The sequence below is a fragment of the Amaranthus tricolor genome, chromosome 8, assembly GCF_026212465.1.
Source record: "Amaranthus tricolor cultivar Red isolate AtriRed21 chromosome 8, ASM2621246v1, whole genome shotgun sequence".
In the NCBI taxonomy this organism is placed as follows: Eukaryota; Viridiplantae; Streptophyta; class Magnoliopsida; order Caryophyllales; family Amaranthaceae; genus Amaranthus; species Amaranthus tricolor.
Genome location: NC_080054.1, coordinates 16,705,899 through 16,731,843, shown reverse-complemented (window position 1 = coordinate 16,731,843; position 25,945 = coordinate 16,705,899). Strand labels below are relative to the sequence as shown.

The 25,945-nt window shown below is 34.6% G+C and overlaps 1 protein-coding gene and 1 pseudogene across 1 annotated transcript; one reads left to right on the top strand and one right to left on the bottom strand.

Annotated features, from left to right (window-relative positions):
- The first annotated feature begins 5,348 nt into the window (after positions 1 to 5,348).
- On the top strand, positions 5,349 to 13,472 carry LOC130820651 (bifunctional nuclease 2-like). The gene is made up of 10 exons (XM_057686105.1): positions 5,349 to 5,865; positions 7,349 to 7,519; positions 7,615 to 7,664; positions 7,782 to 7,838; positions 7,964 to 8,029; positions 8,123 to 8,197; positions 8,786 to 8,904; positions 11,696 to 11,787; positions 12,716 to 12,791; positions 13,089 to 13,472. Exons 1-9 carry the CDS (start codon positions 5,544 to 5,546, stop codon positions 12,769 to 12,771), a joined length of 1,008 nt encoding a protein of 335 aa, XP_057542088.1. The 5' UTR covers positions 5,349 to 5,543; the 3' UTR covers positions 12,772 to 12,791; positions 13,089 to 13,472.
- A 912-nt stretch (positions 13,473 to 14,384) lies between these two features.
- On the bottom strand, positions 14,385 to 24,193 carry LOC130820652 (phosphatidylinositol/phosphatidylcholine transfer protein SFH12-like; annotated as a pseudogene).
- Between the last annotated feature and the right edge of the window lie 1,752 nt (positions 24,194 to 25,945).

The window sequence follows — 25,945 nt, the reverse complement described above, 5'->3', positions numbered from 1 at the left end:
AATCACAACTAACCCGAAAATGGCCAAAACAGAATGCTCAGGTTTTGAGCTGAAATTTCAATATCCAAATACTAAATTTTATACTAGAAACCAAATAACCCAAATAACCAACCCTAAAAACAACTCAATTGCTAATTGAATCTATATACTCATCTTAAATTCAAGTTGATTCCTAAATGCAAATCACAACTATCGTACACCTAACCTAGGCATCCCAAAGAGGAGTACTCCTGTGCTCATACTGGATAGTCAACACACTAGGATCTAGGGGTCCTGGAACTGCTGGATCCATCTCCTCTACTGCTGTGTTCGCAGTAGCTTTAGTTAACATTACTATTATGTAATTATGTATAATATATATATAACATATTATCTTGAGTTACAGATTATCATGCTAGTATAATATATATAACATATTACCTTGAGTTATAGGTTCTAGTGTTGTGACCTTCGCTCCCACAACGACGACAATTAGATCGTTTCTTTCTACCCTCATCCATTTCGTTGGCAATTCTCCTAGACTTAGGCCTCCCTTTACCTCGAATTTGATCGGGATCATGTCTAAGTTCAAAACCCGTGTATTGCGGCCATGACCTCTTATCGATCATTGGCATAAAGTAATGTTCGTAGGTACTTGCATAACTTTGAGATGTATAGCACGGATCCACGAATCTCTCATATGAAAGGTGTAGTTTGATGCAAACAAAAAGTACATGTGAACAAGGTAGGTGGTATATATCAAGTTTGTTACATGTGCACTTCATTTGATTCAAGTCTACATGTTGAATCTTACCCCCATTGGACGATCCTCTAGTTCCCCTCCCACTCTTAACTTCGAATACACCTCTTCTATAATCTTGGTATTTTTATTGATTATGTCATGGAAATTTGCCTTCTCAGTATTTCTATTGATAATCCTGGTGGCATGCACTGTGTACATGTGTCCTCTAAGTAACCATGCGCTAGCACGTTCACGTCTTTGAACAAAGTAGTCGTTTACCCGATAGAAGGTGAATTCAACAAGTGTTGTCAAAGGTAAGAAACATACACCCTTTATCACATAGTTGAAAACTTCAGCTAAGTTCGTGTTAGTAACCCCATACCTATGACCTTCATCATGACACAACGACCACTTAGACATATCACCCACGTCATCAATCCAGAAAATTGTCTCTCGTTTTGCAGTCGCAATTGCCTTTAAACCATTCATTACCTTAACTTTGTTGTCTTTACTCAGCTGTTTTACCAAACAACTTCTTCAACTGAACATTACCCATAGCACGATTAAAGTTGCTAAGAAAATGGCGTAAGCAAAACCTATGATAAGCATTAGGTGGTTGCCACTCCGACTCTTCCATGGTTGCTAAAATACCCGCGTGTCTATCAGAAATAAAGCATAAACCCATCCTCTGTGTGACATGCTTACGAATACAAGCCATGAACCACGACTATGCACTTATATTCTCCTTCTCTACCAAGGCAAAGGCTAATGGAAATATTCCCTTATCACCATCTTGGGCAATGGCAGTCAATAAGGTATGACGATATTTACCATACAAGTGTGTGCCGTCAATGGCGATAAGAGGTTTACAATAATTGAAACCTTCAATGCAAGGTTTAAAGGCCCAAAAGACACGTTGGAAGGTCCTAATATTAGGTCTCACATATACACCCGTGTCATTGTCCTCCTTAAAATACCACTCAAGTACTAACCCTGGGTTGAAATGTTGCAAAGCTTCTAAAAAGCGTGGAAGGAGTGAGTAAGAACCTTCCCAGGTCCCGTAAATGGACAACAAGGCTTGTTTCTTTGCACACCACGCTCGCTTATAATTCACATCCACACCAAAACGATCTTTAACCATTTGCCGTACGACAGATACCTTAATGAATGGGTCTTTAGCAACACAATTTCTAATGACATTGTTAATGATAGAAGATGTCAGGTGAATGTGTCCAGCCGAAACAGTGTTACTACCCAATACACAAGAACCATGCTTACCCTTATACGTAACAATACGCCATGAAGATAAATAAGAATCAAACGTAGCCCTAAGTCTCCACGAACAACCCTGCTTACACTTCAAGGTAAGAACAGTTTTGTTCGAGGTCTCCGTTCTATACTCCACATTTCTGCGAATATGATACACTCTGATAGCTTCCAACAACACTTCCTTGCTATCAAACATCATACCCTTCTCAAACTCTCCGTCTTCGGTGTATGTGGTATCACAAGCCCAAGTCCTCCATGAGTTGTCCTCCTCATACTCGTCTAAAGGTGGACATAGGGCATAAGGTGTAGGAGGAATGATTATAGGAATGTTGCCTAGGGTCATGTCATTTGCTAGCGCTCATCGACATCCACATCGTCCTCAGAAGGATCGTCAATGAGCTCATTACTCTCATTTCCATCATCCCAAGGTTCCGTCTCAGCAGTTTTTCCTAAGTTAACCATTGAATCAATTGGAACTTGATTCGTAGGGGGTTGAGAAAAAGTAAAAGATGCAGAAGAAACGATGGGATTTACAGTTTCCTGAGTTAAAATAGGCATAGGGGTAGGAGTAGGATTAGAAGCAACTACATTTTTAAATGGTACTTCTTCTACGTATAACTCCAAAGAGGGAGTTTGGGTGGACTTTGAATGCTCCCACATAGCATCTATAACCTTATCTTCCTCAACAGGAAAGGCAAGCAATTCTCCACTCATGTCATATTTAAAGCTTAAATTTACGGTACTTCTAGTATGGTCCAATCTAATCTTAGAACATATAAAACGTTTAAAGTGGTTCAAATCCATGTTCGAACTGCATGCAAACAACTTACGTCTTCCCCCAACATAATGAACTTTGCCACTACTTTCTCGAATACAACCATTCCAAAAACATACTATAGTCACGCGAAATGATGCCATTTTCAACATTAATACAAAGAAAATCAACATCATCATCAACTTCATGCCCATACAAGTACATTATATTCATTTGATTATAATGTTTTTTGGTCTAAACATTATTAAAATCCATAATGTAACTAAGTTCATACATATATAATACACATAAAATCCAAATAATAAATCAATTCATAAATTCATAAATAATATTTCTAATACCAACATTAACATCAACATTTCTAATAATATTATCAACATTGAATTCAACAACATTACTTCAAAAAACAACATAAAGCTATAAAAATAATTAAAAATTACCTTCAATACTTATGGTAATTAAGAAGAGTCTTGACTTAACAACTAGTAACCTACATTTGAAAAAATAAGTAAATTTGATTATAACCCTAAAAAACTACATATATACCAAAAAAACACAAATAAGTTTACCTTTGAGCAAGCTAGAGTATCCCACACTAATTTTGAAGTGTCAAATTGAAAGAGGAATGCAAGAATTGATGGATTGAATCTATGGTTTTAGAGGGAGAATATTGAGTGTGAAGGTAGGGTTTTGAGAAATGGGGAAAAATGGGAAAAAAGGAAGCTGATCCGTGTTTTTGTGCAGCAGAGCTGTTCGCAGTTACTAACTGCGAATAGCTCCAAACTACAGATTTGAGATTTTCACGCTTACTTTTGGAATATTTTTTGAAAGTTAGATTATTTGGTTCATTTTTTTTTATTTTTTCACTTATTGATTTCAAATTTTCCGGAAAGCCATGCCATGGCACCGGAAATGTGAGTACACAGGTTTCTATTTAATTCTAAATAAATAACGGTGGTTGTTATTGATTTTTGCTTGAACTAATGCAAGAATTAAATCTTTGCGAGTTGCAACTAAAATATACCCTGACTATAGTTTTTTATGAGGGAAATACACTGAATATGATGATGATGATAAATGAGATTTATGATAAGTTGTTAATTATTATATAATAACCATCTCATAGTTATTTTGATCACATCTTCAAAGGTTTTAATTGGACAGTTCAACATTGGCATTAAATCCAATTAAAAATTAGTGAGTCATAATACGGAAATTTCGACTTATTACCCGATAGTGACTTGAACTGAAATATCGGAAAATTTGGGTCAAACTCCACCGAGATCCAAACCTAATCATTTTGACTCGTTTACTTAATTTTAGTTTCACATCATCAATTTTAGACGAAACTCATTACATTTTTAGTCAACTTTTTATTTTGAGTCAACATTTCTTTATTATAATTTTAAGTCATATATTGGTCTTTTTTCTATAAAAACAAAATATTATAATACACTTTATTATTTTGAAATATTTTAATAGAAAAAATAAAAATTATGATCCATTGGGTCAACTCAAATCCGACTCAAATCCACATTACATAATTCGAACTAACTTAGTCTCAAAATTAACTTTAACAAGGGGCAGAGCAAAAATTGATGAATTCTTTGAGGGCTCTATGCAATTTTTAAAAATTATGATATTTTTCTAACAATTTTGTATCTTTAAGCACTTAATATATATACTACGTAAATTAATATTATAATCCCCAACTCTTTAAGACTCTAAACAGTTAAAAATGTTAAATATGCTTAAAATCTCATATGATCTTAACAAAATGGATTAAAATTGAAACATACTTGTTCCACCGGTCTAGTCTAAATGACCATTATGTGTAGTAGAAGACAACACTTTTATAAAGGGGTGACGTTTTAGATTGAGCACATAAAAATGGGCTAATGGCTCCACAAATTGAAATATACTGATGTTTGATTGTTTGGTATAGGTGTATAACTAGGTAAATTCCTCCTTTTTATGGATGATATAAATATTTAGTGATATAAACAATGTTATTATTTTATAAAATTAATTTATTTACAACATGAATTTAATTATTAAATATTTATATTTGTTATAATATTATCATTATTAAAGTGAATAAATAATTTATTATACAATAATATTAAAATATATACTCATAGTAATCATTGATAATTGAGACAAATAAAATTTAAAAAGTCTTCAATATGATAGATAGGTGGGAGAATTTAGTTGAAAAAATAGTCAAATTAGATAGCTTATTCATAAAATGATGATGATTTATTATCTAAGTTAAAATAAAAATTTACATGTATATTAGTTTTTTGGTTTATATAAGGAAATATAATATTTCAATAAATCATCACATATAGTTATTCTCAATCAACAAAAATTACATATTTTAATGTATTAATTGTTTTTATAAATATCAAGTAAAATATAAAAAATTTTCCTGTTAATAATACAAAAAGTGCAGGAAAATTTTTAATTACATTATGACACGTATTTTGAGTCATTTCTTCGATAATTATTGATTTTTGATTATTGTTTATTGATTATTAATTGCCATTTGCAATTCTAGAATTCTTTGTTTCAAAGGCATTCCAATCTGTTAATATTTCCCACCGGCTTACTTTCCGCATCCATTCCAGTTTAAGTGTCTTCTTCAATCACCCTTTCTTTCATTCTGACATTTTCCCTCTCTTACAAGTCTTCTCTCTCTCTCTCTTCCATCCATCTTTATCAGTTTCTCTATCCACCGCACCGATTTATCTCTTTCTCTCTCCTCAATCGCTGATTATGGCCACACTACAACCATCAATTGCGTCTAGAATCATCGCTGACAAGCAACCTGGATTTTGCTCCAATTTGATCGCCAAACAACTATCTGCTACTGCGATGTTGATCAATTCTCAACTTACAGCGGTTTTGAATCGAAGTTGTTGCAGTAGTATCACCAACTGTGGTGGTGGTGCTTCTGTGAGGGTTCGCGATTTCCCTCGTAATCGAAATTCTAACAAAATTCGGTGTCGTTTTAGTTCTCCCAATGATGGTGACAGTGTTACTAGCAATTTTGAAGGCGGGGATGGTGATTATGTTAACTCTACTGTCATTGAAGCTGGTATTATTCTGTCTCTTTTTATTCATATCTTAATATTTAAAAGTTTTTGATATATTCTGTTAATTACCTTCTATCAATTTGATTTTTGGTTGACTGTAACTTGAAATTTAGATGGTTACTATTTAGTTGTGTTCAGTTTTGTATTGATGTTGAGTTGATGAATTTATGGCCATACTATCATCGTTAATAATTATGATCTGGTTTGCTTAAATATGATTGACGAACTTGAATTTGTGGTTTGCTATTCTTGTTTCAGATTTTAATTGTGTTATTTATTAATTTAATCAATCACTGGTTATTGTCCGCGTTTGAAAACCTTGTTGCAATTTAATTTTAGTGCGTGTTGACTGTTGATACAATGATATATGTCGCATTTTATAAGTGATTGCCTCCAATAATCTGATTTTGGTGAATGGATTTATAGATAGCTTGTTTTTGTATGAAAGTTTGTAATAAGGCAAAGACATGTGAAAGCCATGTGATGTTCTTAAAAAATTAGCTCTTAGGCAGATGAGGATTACATCGGCAGGTGAACATGTGTGACTAATAATGGGAAGAATCTTTTGATGTTCATTTTGATCAAGTATTTAACATACGTAAACATTGAGTTTTATAATACTTTCATACTTCGATTGGCAAGAAGGATGGAGGTAGGAATGATATTTCCAGTGGTATCATGAAATAATATTGCTAGTTGGCTTTGATTGTTCTGTACACACAACATTTGTAGATCTGTAATCAAGTGGTAGGTCTTCTGAGAAATACATTTGTTTGTAGTAGTTTGGCTACAAACATAGAAATAAAAGTAGGCATGTAGATTTCCAGAGCTCATGCTAATTCAAAGTTCAAATTGCCAAAAGCAAATTTAGGAAAATTTCCTCTTTATTGTTACTTTTGTGTGTCAGACGTGATAGTTTGTGCTGAAATCTCTTCCTTGTATTTTCTATTATAGATGAGGAGTTTTTTTGACTAAGATTGAGAACTTGAGACACAGTTTCAAATAAACTTCAAACACACCATTCTTCGTTATGTAGATTATATATTATATGGATTCTTTTGGAGAAGAGGAATGAAGCAGTGAGGAAATGGTCCCATTTGTGTTCACTTGGTTGCATCCAAATCCAATACGTAGGATAGAGTTGTGCTCTCATGTGTCACTCATTATATGTCTATTTTTGATGCAATAGAATAATGGATTTATGCTCAAAACAATCTTTTATGAATCTATATAAGTATACAGTACCAACATTGCATTGTCCAAATCCACTAAGTGGGTTCAGCCTAGATAGGGTTGAGGAAGATCAAATGTACTTGGCCTTATTCTATTCAATTAATACAAAGAGGATGTTACCGAAGACCGATTGACCCTTGATTACGAACATCATTTGAATTTCACATAAATAAAAAATAGCACATGATTTGTGACCAACCCTTAGGTTTGTGGTGTGTGATTTGTCATAATCTTATTTATTGTTCTGTTTAGCTGAGGTGAAAAATGGATCAGAGGGCTTTGTGATTAAGATGAGGGATGGAAGATACCTAAGATGTGCATATAATCATCCCAAAGGGGGGTATGCACCTGATTATATTTCGCACCCTGCTATTGTGTTGAAGCTGGAAGATGGAAGTGATATACTACTACCAATTATTGTTTGTGAGTAAATTCTATGAATTTATATTTTATGTTGTGCACATATATCATACCTTTATATTGTTCTTTGTGACATTGAATCTGCCATTCTTTTTCAGTGGAGATGCCAAGTGCAATGTTGATGGCTGCTTTACGCAATGTGGAGATGGTATGATAGTCCTGCTCAGCCGTTTTTTATACTTCTATTTGTCAGCTACTCCAGTTTTCTTATACTGTCTTATAAACATTTATGTCAATCCTTTCTTGTGGTGGATTATCTTGGTAGGCTAGGCCAACTGTGTATCAAATAGTGAAGGAAATGATTGAAACAATGGGATACATGGTAAAGATTTCTCTGAAGTTCACTTTTTATTTTGAGTTACATAGTTTACTTCTGTATATATTCAGTTGATTTCTGTTTTAATGCAAAAGTGTAAACTTTTGACCGTTTAATGTTATCTGTTGAAGGTTAAATATGTTCGAGTAACCAAGAGGGTGCAAGAAGCTTATTTTGCAGAACTTTGTGTCATGAAAGTAATTTACTTGTGCTTTCCTCTCTTTTCTTTGTCCATCTTTAAGTTTTCTTCAATTCTCGGACTGATTATGCTTTTCTTACTCATCTTACAGATGGATTCTCAAACTGAGTCGCTTAGTTTTGATCTTCGGCCCTCAGATGCCATCAACATTGCTGTGAGATGCAAGGTATTTGCTTTGTCCTCTTTATAGTAGATGAAGGTTAGTGAGAGAAATGGAGCATGTTAAAATGCCACTAGACTTCTGTTCTCTGTAAACTATTAAAAACTTTACTAACCCTATGAACTTGCACCCCTTTTATAAGAGTTGTTTTAGATGAACAAGAAAAAAACTGCTGGATGAAAAAAAAAAATAAGTGGATGAAACTATAAGAGGATGAACTTGTGGATGAGATTAAAAGAGAAATGTGGAGACCATTTTTAAATAAAGAAAGATAGCAAAATAAGTGGGACAAACTTATATAGAAAGAGGTGCAAAATCCTAGGGAAACTGGACACATGTTTACGAGACTTCCACCGTATTCTGTGCAGTGGTGGGTTCTAAGTTTTGAAAGTTTCTTCTACCTAAGACCTAAGTATCTATCAATATCTGTCTGTCTCAACAAGAGGATGCTACTTCTGTACTTGTTGATTTCTGGACTTTTTGTGTCATGAGACACTGATATACTGTATGATTACATTCTGTGTATTTCAGCTTTTCGTTGTTGTTATTTTGTTCTATTTATCATATAACTTGCATTTTTCCCTTTTCTCTTAGGCACCAATACAAGTCAACAAGTCTTTAGCACTCAAAGATGGACTCAAAATTGTTGAGCCATCAAATCCTCCATTTAGACCTCCACACTCTGATGGCTCCTTGCTGGCAGAAATGGATAGGTAAGTATTCTGCGTCACCTTACCAATTAATCTTCTGCTATGCTGCTTTGTGCCTGAAATATATTTAATTTTGATGATTTTTTTTTCTCTTTTTCTAAAATTTTAGAATGTTATTGCTTTGCTTTGTGCGAGTATGGATTAGAGTGAAGGGTGGGGACTTGCAGATAAGGGAACATTACATCAATCATTGTAGTATGAAATGATTTGTTTGCCTCAAATCATTTTTGAAGTTTGATAATAGTTCATTCCTAAGAAATTAAAGTGTATAATTGGGACATCAACATTTCAATACCCTAATGTCACCGAGTAGCTCTCGTTTAAATAGGATGGGAAGGGGTTGGATGTATACAACCTTACCCTTGTAATAACAAAGAGGTTGTTAATGAGTCACCCATGATTGTAAACCTCATTAGTCATTAGAAACTTAGCTTGATAAGAAGTCCACATGTTTGAATGAACCATTTTACCATACAACATCAATGCCAATACCTTAATCGTAACATATGGGGTTGGCGACATGAAAACAAAATGAACGTAAAAGCTCTTTGTAGTTATTGCTCTTTTGTTCATTCCTCTCTAATTCTATATGGTCCCGTATGCCTTATTTTTTTTTATTCTTATTTATTCTTTCCATCTTCCTCATCTTTGGTCTCTCTTGACCTCTTGTTTAGTTTTCATTTGTCCAACTTCTAAATGTCCTATGAGCTATAACATCTTTTGGTGGTTTTCACCCTTGCACGAAAGCCCCTAATAAAAGGAGTGCATTCTCCTTTAGCTTATTAGCAATATGTACCATACCTAACTTCATTCATAATTTTTATTTCAAATATTATCCTTTAGCGTATGCCACACATCCACATTGACATAGGCGTATTGGCTACTCTTACTTTTTTGTTATGCGCCCTTTTATATTCTCGGCATTCTAACCACTTTTGATTGCTGTCTTGTAGAATTTCCCATTTGATTTATAAGGTAAGGTGTTTAGGATCTTTGATGTTATACCTTAAACCGTTTCTTTTCACTGATTAGAAGTCTCACTAATTCATGGGTTAACTAAAGTTCTAGTGCATGTTCTTTGCATCTAACCACCTTGTATTTCTTTTTCTTACTCTTGCCTTCACTTTGTCATTTTTTACCATGATGTATATTTGTGCTTATAATTGTTTTTTGTATCCCATTGGTTCTCCTAAAACCTTTCGATCACATAGGTGATGTACTATTTAACCCTAATCTAAATTGAGTTGGGGAAGATCTTGGTTTCCCAATATGCTTTTGCATCAACTCTTTTGACTACTCACCAAACATGATAGAATAGCACTATATTAACATCAAATTAACTAATCTATAATCCATGACCTGTAATGATAACATCAAATTGAATCTTGAAATTAAAATAACAAAAGAATAGCTGAAAATAAATAGCAATGAAGAAAAGATTATTACCTCAAATAAATGTCAAAAATGATCTTAGTTAAATAAATTTCAAAAGTCAATCATTAAACTCAAAAAGACTAGAGAATGCTTGAACAATCAAGAATCACCTTGAACATTTAAGCTTTTGAGTGAATACCAACAATGGAGGCTTTATCTATGTTATTAGGTTAAAACTAAAATGGAGGAAAATAAATACTAATTTAGCGCTAGAATACTTATTAAAATCCTAAAGCAATAAGTCTTTATATTTAAAACAGAAAAGAAATATTAATAATAATGAATTAAAAGCCGGAAGATGAAAAAATCATATGCAAAAGTTCAGCCGGTTCAAGGCGAGTCTGTTAGGTTTGGGAGGTGCAAGGACTCATCACGAGTCACCATCCAAATGCTCGTGCTTCGATAATGCGACGACTTGTCATGCTTGGCAGACCATGTATACGACGAGTCGTCAGGAGGCTTCTACCTTTTTCACTTTTCTGCATCTCTTCATCGAATAGGAGCTGTCCAAGGCATCTTCTCTTTGCCTTCACTCTCTTATCACTTCAATATGATAATGCCACCAACACCATTTCAATTTTCACCTCAAAATCCAACAAAATGGCACATTGCCTAAAAACGTTACAAAGATGAAATGTAAAATAAATGAGGCTAAATATGCTTATTATATGCCATTTAAACACCAAAAGGAGTCTAAAGTGATAGGAATAAGTGCAAATAATTTCACTTATTATTTTGATCTTATTATTCATGTGTTAGGAGTATGTTGTGTGGCAAGAAGTCAATTTAAATGGCATTAGCTCGATTCCTGTTAAGTTGCCCAGTGACTCTCTTGCTTGATTGCTTCTTTAACAAAGCGTTGACTCTAGTCAACAAGAGCAATGTTCATAATGGCCTTTACTTGGTCATTTCTTCTTCCATATCCTAAGCTCTCATACATCCTGTAAAACTTACTATGATGTGCCTCCACATGACCATTGAGATCTCCACCAATGAAAAGCTTCTTTGAGTGGTGAATTCTTTGTATCACTCTATCTTAAAAGCTTCTTATGTGCCCACTTGAGGTGAGGTGCATTAATAATTATGACATCCACTATTCTTTTTTGCTTCTAATAAGACACATATTGGTGGCAATCCAAGAGGGATCCCACATTTCTTTTGAGAGGGCCCTTAATATTGGCTTGCTTGACAAATTAACATCCTGGATGATCAATTTCTGGCTGGTCTAGATAAGCAAGGTCAATTTTCGTACACCTTATCACTGAGGAGCTTTTGTATTTCAGATATTTATAGTTCAACTGAACAGGTTGATTTTGGTTAAGGGCCCTGTTTTGCTGATTTCGACTAATTTGTAATGCAGACCAGATGGGCAGCCCTGTCCTGAGAGTGAAGAATTTGTTCTTCTACGTAACATGCTGATTGCTGCAATTGAGGAACGTTATCATGATGCAGGTAGCAACTTATCTTTTACTGATAATTAGTGTGATCTTTGATGTGTTCCCTTTTCTCTTTGCTGTAAATGGATCAATATCTCATCCTCTAGGACATGGTGTGTTGAATGACATAGTGGTCTTGTTTGGCTATTAGATGTTTACTTTAGTGGCTGTTTTTATTATGATTAGCTGCAAAAAAATCAAATTTGAGCAATACAGCCAAAAGTTTGAGAAAGATTGCTCCAATCATTAAATTCAGTATGGCTGAAATGTTTGCCTTTTCACATGAAAAGCCATTTACTTTACTTCATCATAGCCTGGAGTCAAAAGCGAAAAAGTTACCTTAACGGTTCATTTGGTTATCGGTATCATGAATTCCCATAGTAATGAAACTTTGGTCATAAAAAAGCTTTTCGTTTACAATTTTTAGTTACCACCTAATACCAAATTTTAAAAGGTACTGCATTGGAATGCATTTTGTGAAGAAAATGAGAATGTTGAAGGAGAATAAGCATGTCCATTAAATTTATCAAGAGATATTCCACCAAAATTAAAATCCATTACAAAGCTAGTATGTAACTTAATGGAACCATGCCCCAGCCCATCGATATATGACAGGCTATGTGGAAGACCTTAACTTTCATGAACAATTCCATTCTTGATGCCTGAAGTTTTCATTTTAACTTCCGTGGATAACCAAATCTACTTTTTCTTCTTCGGAAACGAGATCACAGAAAGTTGGTTTGTATCTTTAATTAAATCATGGAGGTTGACTAAAAATTGTTTCTGATTGGTTTACGTTGATGCCCTAGAAAAGTAGTGAATGTGCTGGTGGAATTATCAGACAGAACTGCCTTATATATTGTTTGTTGTTTTGGGTCCTTACACATCACCAATAGTTGTTTCAAATATGCGAATGTTCATTTTTTAATGTCTTGTTATGGCAGCACAATGGAAGGATTTACTCAAACAGTTCAGGTCCAAACAACAAAAGTGGACATGACAAGTCCCATCTCACATTTGGTACGTCTTTCTCAACTGAATTCCACTTTGCTGTACTTATTTGACCTTAAATCAATTGTTGTAAATTGTACCTCTACTTGGCTAGCCTTGAACTTATATGAATGTATTTTCTCAAACTTGTCAAATCTGAATATTGGAAATGAGGTGAGAACATGACCCATTCAATCTCCACGGCCCTCCACTCCCTCGCTTCTGATCATACTATCATAGCCATGCTCAAGAACATGCATATCAGCATATGGATTATTTGCAGTTCTTATTCACAGAATTTAAATAGCGTCTTATGGTTCTTTGCAGGGTCATATTTATTGAGCCTGCTGCTGGCAGAAAAGCCTTGTACTCATGTTTGTGTGCAGTTCTGTGGCCTGTGGGTGCTCTCGACTCTTATGTCAATCTCATCAAGTAATGTGAATAATTGTAAATAACTAATTATATGGAAACGGTAACTATTAGAATGTATAATAATAAGTTAATAACTTGCTACATGTATAGTCGCATTTCCCACTAACACTATCATGTGAAACTTTTCTTGCTTGATGTTGATGGCAATAGTTTCATCGACATTGGTAGCCATGGTTAGGTGCTTTTATATCCGTGGTGGTTACTCAAGTTGTATTTCTTCCCTGGAAATTTACACTTACAATTTACGTCAATAATACCATTTTTCAATACCTTGTGAGATTTGGGTGTTTTTGTAAATGCCTCTGGCTCTGGGTTTTTCAGTCTTGTTGCTAATAGCCATCTTGTTGATAGAGAGGCTAGATCAATTTTAGGGGAGCATTGTCTTGGTAATGAATTGTTATGTTGGATAATTTATGTATTGGTATTTGAAGTTTTGAATTTTTGTAAAATTTGTATCGATGGTTTTTTGCTTTGCTGCGTATTGATATTCAAAACTTGTCAATTGCCATAATTACAGAGAGTCGTGTTAAAGGGGTGTGGCTGCGTAGGAATTAGAGTAAGGGAAATTATTATGTACTTGCTTTTTCAGATACATGGAGGTTTTCGGATACTTGAAGAGTTGTTAGAAACCCTGAAGAATAAACAATCGACGTAGATTACTTTAAATTGTAAGGTTTTTTGATCCGCCACTAAGAAATCAGATCGTGTTAATTTCAAATTTCTTTGAGCCCCCAATTCCCCAAACCTTTAGTTTTGATCATCCTCAATAATCATTACTCACCTTATGTCGCCATTCGCCAACCTTACAAGTATTTACCATTTACCCCCACACTAGACTCGATAAATGGGCAGATTGCGGCGGGTTGAATATGTGGGGCGGGAGATGAAATCGGGTTGGGAAATGTGTCTGAGGGAGTTGGAATCTACAATGTAACTTTCACCTTTTTATTCTTTAGAATTTGTATTAATGGTAGCTAATTTGTTGGTAACTTTTTGTAATAATTTTTCAGTGGCAATTTATGAACTTCTATAAATCTTTCAAAAAAAACTCTATTCCTATGCCGTAGTAAATACATTTATTATCCCTTCGTGAAATAATTCCTTTTCTTTCTCTTGTAATGAACCAAACCCCAAAATTTCTGATTTCTCATTTTGTTATCTCAAACAACTAAAGAAAATCAGCTAATAGTCAAATATGGACCTAAACCCTTTGTGATTGCATTTCTAATCACAATCAAATAGAACGTCTAAAACTCCAACTATATGGGGGAAACTTAGTTTTACAACAAATTTCTTTTCGCCTTTCGCCTTTTGGAGATACTACTTCTACTCCCAAATGTTTGTCTCGAATATCCCCAAAAAATCTCTTGCATAAGATAGTGCATTGGGACAAATATTTGGGGACAGTGTGATTGCAATACATAAGAAAGAAAAAAAGAGCAAGCTTCTTCTACCAGCCGAACATCTTCTTCTTTTTCTTCTCCATGAAAGCTAAGAGCTCCTCTTGCTTTGCGAGGGCGTCTTCCAGAGCCTTGAATGGAGAACATAAAAAGGAAGGTACATCACATTCTGGTAATGAGCCAAGAAAGACACTCATAATTCATAGTAATTATAGAACTGAAATACCTTCTTAGTCGATGTAAGCTCTTGTTCAAGGGCATCGACACGATTGGAAGCAACCTGAAGCATCTCCTCTTTCTCGGTGATAGCATCAGGTTTCACAGCCATTGCCAGAAGTTTCTCTTCCATGGCTGCCATGCGTTTCATAACTGTCATGAATTCATCGTTGGAGATACTTGGAACAGTTGATTCACAGCCTTGATTTTTAGCAATCGAATCATAACAATACATGGGGGTGGCATATAAATTCACATCCGTCATCTTCTTGGGCATGTTGCAAGTCAATCTCACCATTGTGACTATGCCCATAATAAAAGCCACTAAACCAGCCACTATCTGATTGCTAATTCCATCTGGTGGCTTGAAACCATTGTTCAAGCTGTAGCAATCAGCTGCTGCAAATGCAGAAAATGACATTTAGGCTTTGATCCTTTCATAGAATAGTAATATGATAAAGGGCACTAAAGTTCATTTCACAACTACATCAACTCTACGTAAAGGCTTATGAGTTTAAGTAAAGGGTTCTTCCTCCAAAAAGTACGAAGCTTTCGACACTAATATTTCGAACAAATAAGTGTAGTCTTCTACATAATTCTTGTCTTAATGTCAAAAAAGTGCATATAGGTGAAAATACTAGGGAAAAACGACTATTGGTCTAAATTCTTTCATTAATACAATCTCAGTTATCGCACTCACAATGAAGAATACGTTGGGGTTACCATGGATTACGAAGCTCATCAATAAATCTCTTTGCAAATGTAAGGATAGAGCTCTATAAACAGAATGCCACTATCCCAGTTCTAGAAGAGTTTATTGTTGGGGATGTCGGGATAGTGACAAAGTAGAATGTGTTTACAACCGGATTTGAAGTAAAACCACTTTCTTTCTATGTAGTACGTACATACATTTGTAATAACTAGTTGTCGGTTCTCAGGGAAACAATCACTAGCTTACAGTTCTGTAGTTACATTCAAATAATGTACATATTTGATTCTAAGAAACCTCCAATTTGTGTTGAAGCAGAAAAAATTTCGTCAAAACTAGGGAGATTAGGAGCTAGTACCTTTAACAAGAGCATATTTGTCATTATTACTCATCTTATGCCAAGCATTATTATCTATTACAGGTTTAGTAGCCACAGGAACTAAGCTGTTAGGGCTCACTGCTTTACTAGACTCCTAGCAGGCATTGCAAACTGGATAGATCAATAAACAATAAACTTATAATATAAAAGAAACAGAGTGCCATTAAAGAACCATGTTTATACTTCTTCACTAATGGGAGGAAGTTGTTGATGATCAACATTAGGTTTTGGGGCTTCTTCATCATCCTGTACCACCTATGATACAATATCAACAAATAATATTGTCATTCCTCATTGCTAGACTTATAGAAACCTGTGGTGGCAGAAGAACAGGGAATTTCAGAATGAAACTTCAGGATAAAAATGTCAGACCTTCTTGGACAAATCATCAACTATTATTGTCTTCTCCTCACACTTGTGGTTGTTCCCAATTTGCTTACATATTACTCCAAAATTCTGAATCTTCTGTAGATCAAAAGGATTAAGTATAGCACTGTTTATGAACTGGATTCATGTCAAAAAATCAAAATATTACAATGCACTTGTTCTATACACCTTAAAAGCAGATGTTCAGACATGTCAAAGAATCAAAGAGCAACGCGCTTGGTTCTTTACACCATAAACAACAAAGTTTTAGAGCACTGTGTATGAATAAACTCATGTCAAAGAATGAAAATTCAATGAAATTCGTTCTTTAAACCTTAAAGAGCTGAGCACTGCTTATGAACTGGAATCATGTCAAAGAAATGTGCTTTGTTCTATACACCTTAAAATGAAAAATTGCAGGAAAAATAAGGGTTGTTAAGTTTAGATTAAGGTTTCCCAAGTTGAATTCACAACTAAACAAAGAGAAAATCTCAAATTTCTGTCTGCCGATCACTATATGTGAGGAACAACATTTATGCATCACTTCGATATATATCTCACCCCTACTCCCTAATTAGACTCGCTATCTCCATTCATTCTCCCCAATACACTCCCCATGTACCCAACATTCACAATATTTCCTTGAGATATGTAATCATATTCTTTACCGAGCATAACTTGGTTAAATAAGGGCCGAGGAGTGCATCTTGTCCAGGTAAACAAACAATAAAGTCATAGTTGTAGTAACAGCATCGATAAATGATTGGGCAACAGAAAAAAAAAAGGAAAAACGAAAGGTGACCTGTAAAATTTCTGGGTCTTTCCATGGCCCCTTGTCCGAACGCATACAACCTCCATTGTCTGCGCAAGTGCAGGTGCCTCCAAAAAAAATCAGGCAGCTCACTGGATGATAACCATATAAAAGCAATAGTGCCATTAAAGAACCATGTTAGAAGGGGCAAAAGGCGTTGCCTTAGGGTAATATTAAATAAAACCATCATAAATATAAATTCAAAACTTGCCTAGGATCTATTATTTCAAGTAACTTGCTCTGGTATTTGTTGCCAAGAACTGTTATCTTTGCAGTGGTCTTTGGGTCAAGAAAACTCTTGACAGTATTCCACAGAAGTCTAAATCCGGAACCAGCATTAATGATGAACATGCGATTTAGAGTCTGCGAAAGAACGACAAATTTTCTCATAGCATTAAAAATCTATATGAATATTTACCAAGAGTTGATGCTAGAAAAGTTTAAGGCAATGAAATAGACTAAATGGATGATGTATTGTGTGTACCTCAGGATAGTTGTCACCATCAATTTTCTGAAGTCGGCCAATCAGGTCTCTAGCAGCTTTATTGAATTGCTTCAGTCCCTATGACAAATGTCCAGTTTCATTACTGAACTGAAGTTATAATGAAAGGTTACACTTTATGTTTGTAGATTCTTCAGTGTTTTGCCGTGTGCACGTATGAAACTGAATTTTAGAAACAGAAAGAATATTGCTGATTAAAACAAAATTTTTGGATAGTTTTTTGAAAAAGTTGAAGAGAACTAGGCCTCAGTGGTGAACATACTTTAAATTCACAGCAAATCATAACGAAAGAGTATTTTCCCACATAGAAAATAGTTCCGTACCACTCCAGAAACATCCAATATGGTTGTACTTTGATCTATGTGTTTCTTGGCAGCTATTGAGCAAGATGTAAACTTGACTGCAAAGGTCCTCTCAAATTCCATAACATGATACTTAATGTATCTGTCAATGGTAGTGGCTTGCATCAGCTTGGTAGCATCAACTTTGCCAAGAAGCTCTATGTAAACAGGTTGACCGTCCTTATCTACTCCATGATGTCCTTGAGGATAATGCTCCATGACTTCATTGAGCTCATTGAACTCAAAATCCTACAGCAAGAGAACAACTGACACTTTAAATATTTAGTTTTTAAGAAGGTTTCAAAAAAAAAAATTTTTATCATCACCAAGTTACTACTTAAGTAGAATAGATTTTCACCTCCATGATAGTGTCCGCACCAAATTCCTTCCTCCACTGCAGCATGTCACTCCACATTTGTTTTGTCTTCTCAAGATCAAATTTCCTTGCCCTTAGAAATCTGTCAACAATTTAAGACCATACTAAAAACGCCTGGTATTTTGTTAAAGCTTGTTGTATATATAGATTCATATTGAGATTCGTGGTCAAAACTAGATAACAGGGCTAAACACACCCTTGTGGCTGCTAGGGAAGAAGGCTCAACATGTAATGATCAGACACTCCTTATGTAATAAATAGAGTTTAGTCCAAAAAATGACACAACAAAGTTGGTACTTATTGCTGAATGAAGAACAAGAAAATTAAGTTTACAAACAATGTATGAAGTCACAAGTTCCAAGGTGCAGCGTGTTCTTCAATTCATGCACATCAAACTGACAAACAGCTTTCAAAGTGACAGTTGGAGACTGCCTAAGTTGTATGACAGGTGAATAGAGAAACCAAGTATGTACTGGAAGATATGGTTATCGAAGAGGAGAAATATTAAAACCTGAGCATCATATGATAATCATCAAACTTTGAAGGCAAAAGATCTTCTGACATAAGAGTCTGACGGAGAGATTCAACAACCTGGGCCTCCTCACCATCATGAACATCAATAAAATCGACAGACATGACCTTACTGCTCCTCCTCCTCCTTGAAAATGAGCTCTTGAACTTGTTGGAAGCACTCATTGCCTTCTTTTTGAAAGAGCCCGCAGCGGCATTCTTCTTCTCATCATCTAAGCCGTTCATTTCAGCAGCTTCATGTCATGAAACATAAATAAAACATTATAGAGCATTTATTCAACCATAATATTCACTTTATTGAGTTCTATTGCCACCAATTTACCATCTTCAAGTACACAATGCAAATTGTTTTGTCTCAACACGATGCATCGTATACTAATTGAAAATTATCACACGAAATCACTGAAAAAATTCACCAGGTAAAAACTTGAAATAATAAACAAATTCAAAAATAACTTCATATATTTGATTAGATACTATGCTCCAGTATCTCTATAGATGCTTAAATAATAACAAAATTGAATTTCACAAACTTAGGCAAAACCTCATCTTTGCAAAATGACAATCATCACTTTAAAGTTTAACACCTTAATAGACTAAACATTTAGGAGGGAAAGGATGGAAACGATGGGGAATGGAGGGAATTGAAAAGAAGAGAAAGAATAACAGGGGAAGTCTACCACACGAGAGGAAAGAACATATCATTTTCCTTTCTGATCTTTCATCTTTGGATAGATTTGGTTATTAACAAAACAAACAAGGGACTTGTTTTGGAGCTTAGTGTCATGTGTGGACTCTTCCCCTAGTCTTAACATGCGGGCTGCTTGGTCACACTCTTGTCGTAAGCCAAGCCAAGCCTTCCCAAGTTTGCTTGCTAGGATTTAAGTGTTGAACTCAAATAATGTGGGTTAGAAAGTATAGTTAGTAGATTAACAAAGAAGGCTTGTAAATATATAAGAAGATTGCTTCGATTACTTATGAGAATGTTTTTACAAGACTTGTGTGTTGTTCATATGGCCTAATCCTTTATTCATCAAGGTGCAGGATGTGGCTTACCCCTTTATTCATCAAGGTGTAGAATGTGGTTGGAGCATCCGTGAGACCAAAAGGCATCACCAAGAATTTAATGGATCCATAACGTGTGACGCAAGTCATTTTATGCTCATCTCCTTCGGCTATGCGTAGTTGACAACATCCCACTTTTAGTTCTAGCTTAGTAAAGTATCTAGCCTTGCCCAATTGATCAAAGATATCTGCCACCAAAGGAATAGGATTCTTGTTCTTAATAGTCACCTTGTTTAAAGCATAATATTCATGCAAAGTGACCTATCATGCTTGCGCTAGAACAACACTGGTGAACTATATGGGACTTTCGATGGTCGAATAAAACTTGCTTTCAAAAGCATTTTGAATTGCTTACAAAGTTCCTCTAATTCTAGTGGAGCCATCCTATACGATGCCATTACTCCTGGCTCCAACTCGATCTTGTGATCCACCTCCCTCCTAGGTGGTAGCTTCTTGGGCAACGAGGCATGATGTCTTGGAATTCTTCCAAGACTGAAACTATCTCCTTTGGGATCGTTATGGACATTTGTACCTCTTCAACGAGTGTGGCCAAATATATTGCCTCTCCATGTTGAACTCCCTTTTTGAACTGAATAGCGAACAACATTTTGGCTTCCGTATCCTCCTAGCAAAGAGAAATGGAATATGGGACATCCTTTTTTGCAATTGTATGAATCCCATCCTTCTTAAATGTAAATGGTATAACTTTGTCAAAGAGCTCTAGACCAAGCACCATCGGAAAGTCGACTAAAGAGAAGATTTTAAAATCAATGACCCCTCCCATTCTTCCAAATTAATGTGGACTTTGTGGGCTGTGCAAGGATAAGGATGGGCGGCGAGTTGATGGTTGAAAGTCGTCCCTTTTCTTTAGAGAATTCAGCTCTAGGCCTTGAAGCCTCCTTCGAGTCTATGATATTGTGCGAGGCCCCCGTATCTATGAGCGGCTTTGCACTTTTTGCCACTTATGGAGACGTTAACAAATAAGAGAAGGGGATTCTTGGAACGAATTGTACTTACCTTAGCTTCATTATCTTCCTTTATTTGGCCTACATTATCTTCCTTAGGATTCTTGGAGCAAAGTGCGACCCTGCGTACAAAAAACAACCCTTACCCTGGGTTTACAATCGGAACTAACCTTGTGGTAAACTTCTTCTTTTCCAATGTTTTGCTGGGACTATTGTCATTGCTTTTGTTAGAGTGGGGCTTAACTCCCTCACCTTTCTCTCCACTAATCCCCTTTTGTCGTGGCCCCTCCTCGTATCTTTGCGGTTATATTCTTGCAAGGACTCTACAACTGTAATGGCCTCCTCTAATGTACGAACATTCCGCCGATTGAGCTCTTGTTAGGCCCACCATTGGAGACCATCCTTGAAATAAATCAGTTTTCCATCTTTTGTCAAGTATTTACTTCCAACATGAGTGAGCAAAACTGACGGATGTACTCTTAGAGAATCTCGGCGTGTTTGGGTCCACGCAACCTCTTCATAGCCGTCTCCTTGGCATTCTCTGGGTAGATTTGCTTCTTGAAGCCGACTTTGAATTCTTTCCATGTTTTCATGGTGGTCTCTTTCTCTCTTATTCACCACCATAGATAGCATCCTTCGCAAGATACATGATGGCAGTCCTTATTTTGGATGCATCTTTATCCAAACGAAGTGCGTCAAAGAACTCTAAGTGTTCAAAAGGAAGTTTTTCTATCTCCTTGTCATCCCTTTTCCCTTATAAGTTACTTGGCCCTAGGACCTTTACCTTTGGTTCCTCTAGGACCATGGCACCCCCAGCTAGGGCCGGTTTACATAGAACCATATCACATTTGGGAGCATATATCGCCTCATGGACTGCCTTTAGCATGTACTTAAACGAAACCATAATAGCCCCCATCTGCGACCTAAGTTTCTTGACTATTTCATTCATATAGCCTTGAAACCCCTGTGTTAGGTCGAAAATGGAGGAATCCTTAAGCGTCCTTGTCCTTGTTTCTATTAGGTCCAAACGGGCTCAATGTTCCCTAAATTTTCGACCTGTTCCTCCACTTCTTCCACTTTATCTTTGAGGTCAGCAAGAGCTATCTACTTGAACTGCTTCCTCTTCACCCTGGATCATGACTACACTCTTATTGTCTTTGCCGGCCATTCCTTCCAACACAACAGGTTCATTATGCACCAAAATGTATTCTTTGAAGTAAATTTACTCAAAAATTCCCTTGATCAAAGAGCGTAGCTCCAAAATGAACAAATATACCAACTAGTATTTACATGATACTTTTAAAGTGTTTAAGACTCTATTAAAACATTCTAAACAAACTATTAAGTTTCCATAATGTTCTAGTCTCCTCTAGAACATTCATGATACATCTAGATATTTCCAAAGCATTTTAATCCTTTCGAGAATTTTTTGGACCATCATGCTCAATGCTTGAGGGCATAAAAATGTGACCCATGACGCTAGGAACCCCAATTGATTGGGCTACTATCAATTAGAAATCCAAAACTCTAAACATCCGAGCAACACCATCTCCATGCACTTAGGCCAAACCTACTGAATAAAACCCAAATCAATATTTTGTCCTAACGATGTCATCTGCTAACATCATTCAATCACTATAAATACCCTCAATATTTGCAATTAGGGTAAGCCAAAAGAGCATTTATGAATAGTCATTATCAATCACACTACAACTTCTCAATATAGATTCCCAACTCACTTTTCTCTCTACAATCTTTTATTTGCCTTTTGAATACTGACTTAATCCTTAGGGGCTTTCTTGGGTAACACCCTCGGGTTAGCAACACTGTGCTCAGTATGCAGGTTTAGAATCTTCTCACAGACGTCGTACTCGGTCTTTCTTGTGATTGGATAATCTCATTCCAGTCAACACCAAGTTCACAATTGTTCTTCAACACATAAAGAAGTATAACCTAAGTTTAACTCGAAACATGGCTTAATCTCTTCAAATCCCTTGATTCTGAATCCTTTCACTCTAAGATTGATATCCAAACAAAAGAATTTATATCCCTCAAGAACCCTCCCCTTTAGACCCATTGTGCGTACAATGTCTCTTATTCTTCTTTGCTTCTGTTATTTTGGCACAAATCATTTGGGTTCTTAAAAAGAAATAGTTCGAGAAGGTTCAATTGTCCGAAATGAGGATTTATCAATATCAAGCTTGTAACACCAATTTTCTCAATCGAAACAAGTTATAAAAGAAAGGTTTAAGCATATATCCTTAAATCATATAATCTTGAGAGGATGAGGTTTTTTGTTGGGAAACATTGCAAATTTGGGACTCAAACACACACTTCCCAATACTTGCCAAGATTTGCAACTTGCGCCAAGCATTGATAAAAAGAAACTTAAAATATGATTCAGCCCAATTCAAATAACAAATTTAAATCAAGCTTCATTGTGCAAACTGCAAACCATTAATTCAATCTTCATCTGCTAAATCAGACAGTTTAAACTGCTACCAGCTACTACTAGTTGATAAAACGACTAACATTCAATAAGGACAAAGATGGCTAAAAATTACTTGAATAATCAAACCAGGAATCAAATCAATGAAAAAAAACTACTAATTATGATCATCAAATAACAAACTCAACCAAAAATTTATGCTAATGTTTACGCCTCAACAAATGTTATATAATCCTTGTTAAACCTACCTCGAAAACCCAACTCAAATAAACAAATAAATAAATACCTCTGTCATTCGTTGGAGCATCAGCCATGGTTTTAAGAATGAGAATGATTCAGGAGGAAGGAACAGCAGAAGAGGAGGAAAATCCAGAGGTGTTGAGCAATTTTGGTAGATTCAGAAGCTGCAACAAAATTCCTATAATACAAATAAGGTTTTAACAAAAACCACAATTAGTTCGATAATAATTCTGATACAATTCATTATTAGTTGATGACTTAATGCATCATATATTATATCCGCAACATGAATTGAACTAATCCTAAATTATTTATTACACATTCTTATAAATCCTACAATCTAGATTAAACTTAATCAGATTTAATACCATACTTGAATGGGTTCTTACAATCTAATCATGATGAGATAACAACAATATTAAAGAACATGGGATTTAGGGTTCAATAAGAGGGAAATTGAGAAGAGAGAGATACCTCTGGCAAAAAGAAAATTGAATAATTTTTACAAAATTGAGAGAGGGAAGAGTATAAATGTCCAAAATGGTGAGAAATCATGACGAAATCCTTGCTCCCCCTCTCCTTTCGCCATGGTTACAGCCTTACAAAGTTACAGATAATAAGTGAGAATCAGAGAAGTGCTCAGCGACCTAAATGAACGACAGCGCGGGAACCAACTTTGTTTAGTGGCAAACTAACGGTTCATTTTCTCTTATAAACACTCAATAATAACATTTAAATTTATCAAATATCTCTATAAATAATTAAATTTTTCAGCTAGTAGTAATTAAAAATAGTTAACATTTTCAACTAGTCAAACAAGCCAATTAAAAAGCCAGCATGCAATTGCCAAGCACCCTATTAGTTAATGATGATTGTGGGAAACCTTTGTTATTTTAATATAATTAGAATAATTAACTAGAATAATCCAACATATTTATGATTTTCTTATAATAATCTCAACTATTGATCTTTATATGGTATTTGCCTAGTGTAAACTTAAGTATCCGGATGACCTACTATAGTAGGTAATTTAGGAAAAAGTAAATTGAAAATTAATATAAAGTTAGAGAAAAAATTTTAAAATTTACATGAAAAATTGTAAAAGAATTTTGACATTTTTAAAATATTTTTTTGACATTTATTTTAATTTATCTTTTTTTTAAAACAAAATAAAACTTACTATATAACAGGTCATTCAATTATCCGAATTTGCTCTAGGTAAATACCCCGTAAAATTGAGATTATTCATGGTTAATCAATAGTAGTATCATTTACTACTTTAAGAACAGTGAGGACATTTTGATAAAATGTAAAAAATATTGCGTCCTTCAAATATTTTTTTTTTTTTGTAGTGAAGGTATCCAAAATTGATCAAAGTATATATTTAAAATCTCTACCACTATCAAAGGTATGGCCTATAAAAGCTCATGCATATGTATTAAAAATAGCTAGAAATAAACTAATAATATGGATTAAAGTTATCAAGAAGTATCTTTGAAAATTCAGTACACGTAAGCAAATAAGCAAACAAATTATATAGAAGTTGATTCATTAGTTAGGATCTTATTACCCTAATTTTTAGAAACCTGAGATCTTTCTTACTTTAGAAAAATTAAATCCATCCATTACTCGAATGTTGCTAACCAATGCCTCACTTCGTTAATAGATTAATATTAATTTCAGTAGTAAACTAAAATATATTTTAGAATTTATCACCAAACACGTCAAAATATATTAATTATTTTTATCTTTTATTTTATTTTTTAAATTACTTTTTTAAATATACTATTATTTTTTAAAATTAACAAACGCTCTAGAAGTGATATTTAGTTTTTGCCTTATAAATAAATAAATAACCAAGGTTGTAAATCAATGATAGAAATACAAATCTAATTATTTTAAAACTCTAAAACTCCTATTTTTAATTTTTATCTAATAAAAAAACTTCAATTTAAAAAAACGAGGCCAAGTAACTCTTCACTGAAATGGTCTAAGCTGTGCGACTGCCCCAGGTCAAGTAAATTATTTTTGATTTTGAATTTTTGACATACTTTACTAATATCAAAACTTAAAATGTCAATTGTAAGACATAAAAAACAAATTTTAATACTTAAAAGATCAATTTCAAAGTTTTAACACCAGTTTAAATGTTTAAGTCATCCTACAAGCTAGTTGAAACGTGAACTTTTAGAAATTGGTCTTATAAGTCTTCAAATTGGTCTTTTAAATATTAGAGTTAGCCTTTTAAGTCTTTAAATAGTCAAATTTAATGACTCAAAATAACAATTCTAAAGCCTTAAAATTAGTCTTATAAGTCTTAAAATTGACCTTTTAAATCTTAAAATTTGTTAAAAAATAAAATAAAATTAAGTCAACCTAATAAGATGCGTCTCATAAGAAAG

What these genes read in the sequence shown, in the direction of transcription:
- LOC130820651 (XM_057686105.1), top strand. Translation starts at nt 5,544, where the DNA reads ATGGCCACACTACAACCATCAATTGCGTCTAGAATCATCGCTGACAAG. An exon ending in ACTACTACCAATTATTGTTT is followed by an intron (nt 7,520 to 7,614) that starts GTGAGTAAATTC and finishes ATTCTTTTTCAG; the next exon opens with TGGAGATGCCAAGTGCAATG. An exon ending in TTGAAACAATGGGATACATG is followed by an intron (nt 7,839 to 7,963) that starts GTAAAGATTTCT and finishes TATCTGTTGAAG; the next exon opens with GTTAAATATGTTCGAGTAAC.